Here is a 9776-nt window from a genome sequence, read left to right on the forward strand (position 1 = left end):
ATTGAGAAATCTAAAATGCAATAATATAAGAACATATTTGTATATATCATAAAGACATGGACTTTTATCTAAATAATATTTCCACTAATTATTTTAAACTATTTACCTTCATTATAGTCTAAGAAATTATTATTTCTGTTAGTGGAGTAAAGTAATCCTTTAACAATATATATGAGTCCCTTGGAAGTCAAGTCGTTTCTCACATATATTTCAAAGATAGGTATTCTTACCAATTGTATCTCAATACAATTTTCTTAAATAGGTCTATGCCAAATAGTCCCCTGGTAGTCAGGTCGATCCTATTGGCATAGTTGAGTTCAACCATCATGATAACAAAGAACTTATTAAATTTTATACTCTCCGGGTAGTCCAGGCGTCTAGTATAAAATTAAATAATTCTTCAAATCCATGCATCTAGTGCAATAAATAATTTTAACATATTCTCGAACTATAAGTTTCCTGTTTGTCAGGCCGCTCCTTATAAACAAGAAATAAATAAAATTATTTATTTTGATGGATAGCTTTACAATAAAATATCTTATATTTTATTTTTTAAGAACTCAAATTTTAGTAGGAGGGAATTGCTATTAAACCAACTTTTAATAACATGATGATCAATGCTTTTATAACACTTGAATTTAGTTCAAGTTGTCTACATGCTTAGTCATAAATTAATTTACATCGCATGTAATAAATAATTCAAAATTATGTAACGAACAAGCACGTGACATAAACAAACGAATCAACATTCTTCTAACATGTTTATCTTATATATCACATAAAAATAATTCATGCCAGAATATTATTATTAGTTAACATCGCATGAACTAAGAACAATTAAAATAACAATAGAATCTAATAACCTATTATAGATTACAGTCGTATATAATACAAAATTTCAAATTCAAGTTATGAACTATCTCAATAGTTTAACTTATATGTATACATATTTTATTCATAATAAAATAATATTAATCCATATGCATTCAAACAATTTGACTATTGCATAAGACACATGTATTATGGTTTGAACCATTCAAATATAATCTTAAAATATTTCGTAAATAAATTTTAGACACGAGAAACCATGGCTCCGATACCATTGAAGGATTGCATATAGATGTCCGTAACACGCAGCGGAAGAAAATAACAATCCTAGGCAGATTTTTTCGTGTTTAAAATTTATTTACATGTCAAAGATCGGATCTGAGACATACCTAGTGAATAGAGTCTCGTTTCAAAATTCTTCGATAGTGCGAAGACTCTATGTGTATCCACACCGAGACTGATCCTTGCTATCAACTATTTGATCAATGAAACCCGCGAATAAATTGAATGAAACTATGTGCTGAAATTTTTCTCAAAAATCTCAACTCAAAGGTAAAAAACAAGAAACACTTTTTCTTGTAATTGTATTTTTCTCTCTTGGCTTTGTATTGTATTTTCACTTTCACAAAGTGATTTTTCTTCTCAAGACTTCATGTGCCAAATTTTATCTATCACCCTTTATATAGCATCACCTATAAACCCTTTTCCTATTTGATTGGGGTGATGATTTACTTGGGGTGCAAGTTTAATTCCAAAATTAAACTTTACCATAATATTTTATTGCAAAATATCAAATTCCCTTCCAAAGGGATTAACGACGTGACCAACGTCCTTAAGGACTTTGACGTGAAAATGCTGTCCAATTCCAAATTGGACTTCAAGTAATTATTTATTATTAAAATTACCAATCCCATTCTTATGGGGATAAAATAACCGACGTTGACTTTCACGTCAATCCAGTTCTTAATTGGATTGATCAAATTAATCTTTATGAATCTTTTATATATATATTTCAACCAAGAGATATAATTTAATTTTCTATTTCAAATTAAAAAAGTTCAATTTGTTCACAATATTAATTATATTCTCTGTGCTAGCAAAGAATATAATAATATTTCATTTGGACTAATAACTTTATTTATTTGACTAATTAAATTCTTTAATTCAATTGTCAAATAATAAGTTAACTAATCCTTAACAAAGATCAGAATACTCGTTAGTGTGCGACCCCATAGGTTCAATACTAAACCGGTAGTAAATTAATCATATCAATATACTAATCAAGGGTGGCGTCTAGCAACACTCCTTAACGGCCGGATAGAATGAAGTATACAAGTTACTCTCACGAACCAGTAGAAGAATAATTAATATTATCTTGTCTTTATAGCTCTGAGTCACCCTAGGATATGGTTCAACTTTCAAATCCTAATAGGCGACCAACTATGTGTGCATGTCAAATATAATCGACCATTGAACGACCTAAGAAACTCTTTTCTTCTTTTCATTCAATTGCCCTGGCCAAAGTCTTAGTTTGGTCGCTTATAATTCATGACAACACAGAGCTTAAACTTATTACCAAGAGTTGACAGATTCCATCTTGATCAAACACTAATTCTACAAGTATTTAATTATATCCAATATCCTTTCAACTATCGTCCTAGGGCCATATGTGTCTAGTATCAAAGCACAATAAATAACTTGTCAATTACTATGACGATCTCAGGTCAAAGGATCTTACATCACATTCTTCAAGAGAATATCCTATTGACAGTTTATGGTAATTCTAACCATTAAGAATTATCCAATGAGTCGGTTCAATGATCATATCTCTATATGCATCATCTATACATGTAATTTAGTTAATGATATCAACTAATCTTTATCACATAAAGACGATAACATAAATATTGATCTAACCGGATTACTAATGTCCAAATTAATAATCCTACGATCAAGGACAAATTTTAGATTAAATTGTAAGAGATTGTACTCTCATTATCATGATCTCCATCACGATGACAAGTCTCAAAATTTAATCAAGGACCTTATTAAATTTATCAAGTAATTAATAAACTTTGATAAAAGAATATCAAATGTCATATATATTTTATATCAAATAACGTTTACAAAAATATGTTTCAATCATCAAATATGAGATTGGATCTAGGGCATATCTATTATATCCCTAATAGCAAGGTCTCCATAACAGGTGTTGGACAACATCTACAACCCTCAGTTTCTTGAGAATCCAACCTACTGATATTCTCCCTGATGGGGATTCTATGTAATGACCCAACCGGTCATTTTGACTTTTAGAACCATGTTCCCCTAAATAAAACTCCCTGTATGTGCTTTTATTAATTTATGACTTGCGGGGATAGTTGGTTCGGGATTTAGAAGTGTTCGGGTTGCAATCGGAACACTTGGTTCCCTAAGTTAGCCTTAAAATGCTAAGTTTGACTTCGGTCAATATTTTGAGAAAACGACCCCGGAATCGAGATTTGACGGTTCCTATAGCTCCGTATGGTGATTTTGGATTTAGGAGCGTGTTCGAAATTTTATTTGGAAGTCCGTAGTTAAATTAGGCTTGAAATGGCTAAAACAAGAATTTAAGTTTGGAAGTTTGACCGGGGTATTGACTTTTTGATATCGGGGTCAAAATCTAGTTCCGAAAATTTTTATAGCTCCATTATGTCATTTATGACTTGTGTGCAAAATTTGAGGTCAACCGGACTTGATTTGATAGGTTTCGACACCGAATGTAGAAGTTGGAAATTTTAAGTTTCATTAAGCTTGAATTGAAGTATGATTCGTGGTTTTAGCATTATTTGATGTGATTTGAGGTTTTGACTAAGTTCGTATAATATTTTAGGACTTGTTGGTATATTTGGTTGAGGTCCCGAGGGACTTAGGTGAGTTTCGGACGGCTAACGGATCATTTTTGGCCTTTGGGAGATTGCTGATAGCTGCTGGTATTTTTCTTCTGATTTCCTTATACGCGATTGCGTAAGTTTGTCTGCGATCGCGTAGGGTAATTTGGGCAGAGATGACTTTGTTCTACGCGATCGCGTGAATTGGGATGCGATCGCGTAGGCTTAATTGGGTAGCTGAAAATTTGTTCTATGCGATCGCGTGGGCAAGTTCGCGATTGCGTAGGTTGGGGCGAGCTGTGCTATGCGAACGCGTGGCTAAGGCCGCGTTCGCGAAGAGGAACGGAGGGAAGAGTTGGGCCACACGCGCTTAATGTTTCGCGATCGCGTAGGTTTGCGGAGTTAGTGCTTCGCGATCGCGTGGGACTTTCCGCGATCGCGTAGAGTTAATTTTGGCAGTGTTAAAATTGTGCTTCGCGATCGCGTGAGGAAGTTCGCGATCGCGTGAGGAAGTTCGCGATCACGTAGAAGAAATCACTGGACAGAGAGTTTAAGTTCTGACCATTTTCCATTTTTACCGATTTGGAGCTCGGATTATGGCGATTTTTGGGAGATTTTCAGAGAAAACAACGGGGTAAGTATTCTTAACTCAATATTGGTTAAATTACCCGAATCCATAACTGTTTTTATCATTTAATTGGTGAATTAAGTTGGAAAAGTTTGAAAACCCTCTTGGATAGATTTGAGGATTTGTTATCGGAATTTAGTAATTTTGGTATGGGTAGACTCGTGGTTGAGTGCGCGTTCATATTTCGTAACTTACGCCGAATTCCGAGACGTGGGCCCCACGGATAATTTTTGAGTTAATTTCGAATTTTTATTGAAAAATATAGTATTTTCTTATGAAATTGATTCCTATAATTTTTAGTGATTGTATCGAATTATTTTGGCTAGATTCGAGCCATACAGAGTTGGATAATCGAAGGAAAGACCTACTAATGGATTAAATTGGAGCAAGTTGAGGTAAGTCTCTTGTCTAATCTTGTGATGGGGAATTTACCCCATAGATGATTAAATTAATAATTGTTGCTAAATGTGGGGGTTACGTACGCACGAGATGACGAGAGTCCGTACGTAGCTACTATCTATGCTAAAGTCCGGGTAGTTTAGGACTCAAAGCATGAATTATGTGTGTAAATTGTATCCTTTGTTTAATTAAATTATTTGAAATATATTGTGAATTGTTAGGGAAAGATAGTAAAAGATGGAAATCCTATATACTTAATTTTCTGCTTAAATTAATTAATTGTTAAAAGTAATTGTTCATCCTCTCGAATTAATCTTATAATAAATATACTCTCCTTCCGGAGGTACATAAGAAAATGTCTTCCTTTCTTGTGGAGCGAGCCGAACGCCTCGGCAATATAGATGCATCTATGGATCGCGCCGCACGTCCCTCGGCAGTGTACACAACACTCTAGATCGGGCCGTACGACCTCGGCAGAAATCGTGCCTAATAAAAATAATTACACGATACCTTGATATTTTAATTGCAGCTTGTGAATTTAATTAATAGATTGGGAATTGTTGCATTTGAAGGAATTTAATTATTTCTGTTGGTTAAATAAAATTATTGTTAACTCTGTGAATCATGTTGATTTAAATATTTCTATTTTTATTATATTTATTATTATTATTAACCCTTAGTGAGTGTCAAAGTCGACCATCTCGTTTCTACCTCTTCGAGATTAGGCTTGATAATTACTGGGTACACGTTGTTTACGTACTCATGCTACGCTTGCTGCACTTTTTGTGCAGGACCTGAGACAGGTACTATTGTTGGACCTATCGGCGCGCACCAGCGTTATCCAGAGGCTTAGTGGCGAGCTGCTTTCTGAGCCGTTCTGCAGCAACTAGTGCCTCTTCTGAGAGTTTTATTTTGTCTATTTCATTTCAGACAGTTTTTATAATTTTTTTGTATAATCTACTAGATGCTCATACACTTGTGACACCAGATCTTGGCACACACACTAGTAGAATGTTTGGATTTAAATTCTGTTCTTGGTTATTTTAATTTACTAATTCTTCTCACATTGTCTAAATTCTTGTAAGTAAGAAGAGTTTAATTACTCGGTTAATTTTTAAAGAATTGAATATGGGTTTAAATTACTAGTTGGCTTGCCTAGCTGTAAGTGTTGGGCTCCATCACGACCTATAGGTGAAATTGGGTCGTGACATTCTACCAAAGAAGACCCTCCAACACATGAAAGATTGTTTGAAGCGAATGGATTTGTGCCATATCTTGTTCCCCGTACAATTCTAGTTTGTAACCTTTAATGAGATGTTTTATAGGCATACTAGTTGAAGAACTAAGTGGAATAAATTTGGGGCTCTTCCTAAGTTATTTTTTGAGAATGGAAATGAACATCACTTATTAAACTGAACTTTTTTCTTCTGGAAACTGGATGTCATACAATCTGAGGAAAATATGCTATCCTCTTTAGAGACCTACGGTTAAGATTGATCCTTTTTGTTATGGTAATTATGAATTAACTCCGAAAGCAAAATATTGGATTACCTAGCAGGCCATGGCGAAGGCAGAATTTCTGCTAAGAGGGTTCAAACAAGAAAAAGTTAAGAAATTAAAACAAAATGTCGCCAATGATAATTGAACCATTGACCTCACAAAGATTTTGAACACCCTTGATTACTAAGCTACGCTTTTGGGCTATGTCAAGGGGATTCAAAATATAATATATAGATGCACAAACCGAATTTCACCATAGATATACAATGTAATTTTCCGGCGAAGGGTTCGGGTGAACTCCCTTCCGCCCCACTAAATCCGCCCCGGCAGCAGCAAGGGTTGCAGTGTTGCAGTGTTGCACATTACTTCCCCCCTGTAAATTCAGCAACTTTGCAGTAATCATACATTTAGAATGACCTCAGGTACTAAACAACACCCTTAATCCAAAAGATGATTTGCTCATATTAGGTTTCAGGAGAAATTTTGGTATTTTACTCTTAAATCTATTTTTTTTATGTATCAAGCGTGCTATAAATGGAAAAGAAAAGAAAGCAAGGGGAAAACAAGCAGAAAGTGGATGGCTTACTTTTACTTTTCTGACCAAATAGGGGAAAATAAACGCAAAATGTCCCTCATCGGCTGACACAAAGAAAACTGAGGATCAGGAGGTGTATAAAACCATAGCAAGGAGTTACATTGAAACATACTTACTTGGACGGGGTCAATGGGCGATCAATAAGACTCATGGCTTAGGTTGGTGACTTCCATTGCACTTTGGAGGGGTGTCCGCCTAAGGTCGGCTCAAGTGGTTGAGCCTACGTCATAATTTGTGGCAGTGGGGGCCTGCGTTCGCGCGGCCCCTATCCAATTCTTCAACTAAACTTTTATGGCTCAAGCTATTGCTTTTATTATTTTGAATGGCCCAGAGTCCATCGGAAAACAAAGGGATCATTTTTTTCCACATTTGGCACTGCTTGTGAGTTAAACTGAACCAGGGACCGAAGAAGGAATGAGGATGGCCAAAACATTTCAAGCCTTAAAAGGTTTGGCTGAGGGAAAGGAAGAGGTGAATTCCATTCGAAAGAGAGGGTAACATTCATTATTTTACTCTCAATTCCAGCTTCAGCAAGATAAAAAAAAATTAAAAATATAAATTATTTACTACTGTTAAAAGGACATAGTGTTGATTTTTGTAACATTTTAAAAGTAAGACTACTATTTTCCATGAATAAGAGAGTATGACGTTATTGTATGTGACGTCTAATCTCACACAATTCTACTTAGGAATTATAGTAAATCAATCTGCTCTCTTTCGTGGTTATATAGGATCAATTTTCTTCTTTGTCTTGTCTAAATTGTGACTTTTTACAAAGGAAGTCAGACCTTATTTCTTGATAACATTGATAGATGCTTTGCCTAGTCTAGGAAATTAACCATTGGGTTCTCCTTGTGAGAATCTCATATTTTCTGACCAAAATTGACAAATATAAAAGCCGTTCTGTTTTATGCTTAGGCTGAGATTCCACATAGCAAAATGCCGTTCTTCAAGAATTTTGATATCAAAAGGGGACATCCTACCATTGATTGTGGCCAGGATCTTCCAACCTGGTAGAGGCAATCAGGGGGGCGGATGCAGTGTTTGAGCATCGGGTTATTCTGAACCTAGTACTTTCGATGGGGAGCATAAATTTATGTGTAAAAATTCACTAAAATTGCAACAAATAGTAGATATGAATCCATAATTTTAAAAACATAATGGTTCAATACAGAAAACCTTAAAGATTGAACCGTGAATTCTGTATCCGCCTTTGAAGGCAATTAACTTGGTCCAAATTATACTATAGTGTTGAACCTTTATTCACTGTAAACATCATTAGCAAACCCCATCACATCATCTTTTCAAGCTTGTGGAGCAGCCTGAGATTCATCATATTTTTCCAAACCTCAAATATAAAAATGGGTAGATAAGTGAGTCCTCATCACAAGGAGCAAGTAAAATATCACCAGCTAAGTTCAAGGAGCTCAACATTGAGCAGAGCATGAGTTACTAAAACTTGGTGTAATATGGCGGCAAGTCCTTTCTCTCAGTCATTTTCTCATATTGACCTTTTTCAAGATAGGATTGATCCAACCTATGCAAGTTGAAGACAAAAGGGCTAACATATAATTGTCCTATAACATCATAAATTTAAGGCAAGTCCACTACAATTGGTTACACTTTAAATAGCAAAATCAGTCTATGAAATATAGCATCTGACTAGACCATTTGTAACAAACTAATGAAGTGATGATTGTCTTGTAGCTCAGACATAAAGTTCCCCCATAATAACAAACTGAAAATGATATGACAGCAAATAGTTGATTACATGCTAACCTACGATACACATTCATTGCTGAATACATCATCCTCTGGTGGAACCTTTCTAGTTCTCATTGTCAGAGAAAAGTCTTGCATTAGCAACTAATAGAATGCAACAAGAACAGATTGTTTCTATAGGTAAATGACTTATTCTCCGCACCAATGCACCACAAATGGCCTTGTACTTCTAGGTCGCCTTTCATTCCTGCCGTTTCCCATACAAACTTGAAAAGCCCCAGAACTCTGCTTAGCTGCTTTACCCCACTCTGCAGTATATTCTGCTCATTGGATGTTAAGATCTTTCCCGTGCATAGACGGAACTTGTCCCCGCGACCAATTGCATAAAGCCCTCCACAAACTTCAACTTCAATATCCCATATGCTGCCATAAAGATAATAAAGAGGAAGTGTGAACACACATCGTGACGAGTGGCCAAATGTTTTAGTTAATTTCTTGTGCACTAAACTTTCTTGGTGGCGAGTTTCCTTATATCCAATGTTTTTGTCTATCGAAACATCCCTAATCTGATGAAGTCCCTCTTTCATGACCTCAAGCTTCTTACTCCGAAGTTATTTTTGTCTCTTCACTCAAGCAATTACTAAGGTCGAGAAACATTTCAAGAACATCTTCCCACTTGTTAGAAGTGGGTGACTCCGTGCCTTTGGTAGGCGCGAGGCGCATCCATGAAGTGAATTCAGGGTCATAAGAAGTGGCACTTTCTAAAAACTTTTGACAAGTTGTAACTATTTGCTGCGTCATTTTAATTTCTTTACTCGGACAGTTGCGATTTAGAAAATCTATCTCAGATTTCAGCACTCTAGCTTTACTGAAATACATGGGCTGGTCGCTTTGTGCATCAGCTAATGCTTCCATCACATTTTTCTTCATCATTTCTTGCTTTGATGGATACCCAATAAATGTCCTAGCGAGTGATTTAAAAGTAGACATCTTTTGTTCCAAGCTCTCATCATAAACTCTTGCGCGGTCATTAATATTGATTAGCTTACCATCAACCAGGGGCGGATCCACCCTTTAGGGTGGGGTGGTATGGCACTCGCTAGATTGGTAAAATTATCATATATTTATATAGAAATTTTCTTAAACTAGGTTAAATATTTGATCTTGCCACCTCCAATCGCAAACTAGACAAAGGTGCCATGGATGGTAGACCATTGTGAAAGCGTTTCTCGAG

General features: G+C 35.5%; 1 protein-coding gene and 1 non-coding gene across 2 annotated transcripts; one reads left to right on the plus strand and one right to left on the minus strand.

Moving 5' to 3' along the window:
* Positions 1-6928: 6928 nt before the first annotated feature.
* On the plus strand, positions 6929-7089 carry LOC138904121 (U1 spliceosomal RNA). The gene has a single exon (XR_011413353.1). It is a non-coding gene; the product is annotated as a U1 spliceosomal RNA (small nuclear RNA).
* A 1510-nt stretch (positions 7090-8599) lies between these two features.
* On the minus strand, positions 8600-9532 carry LOC138904119 (uncharacterized). The gene is made up of 3 exons (XM_070192582.1): positions 9147-9532; positions 8770-8965; positions 8600-8686 (listed from the first exon to the last, which is right to left on the minus strand). The coding sequence occupies exons 1-3, from the start codon at positions 9530-9532 to the stop codon at positions 8600-8602; spliced, it is 669 nt and encodes a 222-aa protein (XP_070048683.1).
* Between the last annotated feature and the right edge of the window lie 244 nt (positions 9533-9776).

Source organism: Nicotiana tomentosiformis, unplaced genomic scaffold (assembly GCF_000390325.3).
Source record: "Nicotiana tomentosiformis unplaced genomic scaffold, ASM39032v3 Un00467, whole genome shotgun sequence".
NCBI classification, from domain to species: Eukaryota; Viridiplantae; Streptophyta; class Magnoliopsida; order Solanales; family Solanaceae; genus Nicotiana; species Nicotiana tomentosiformis.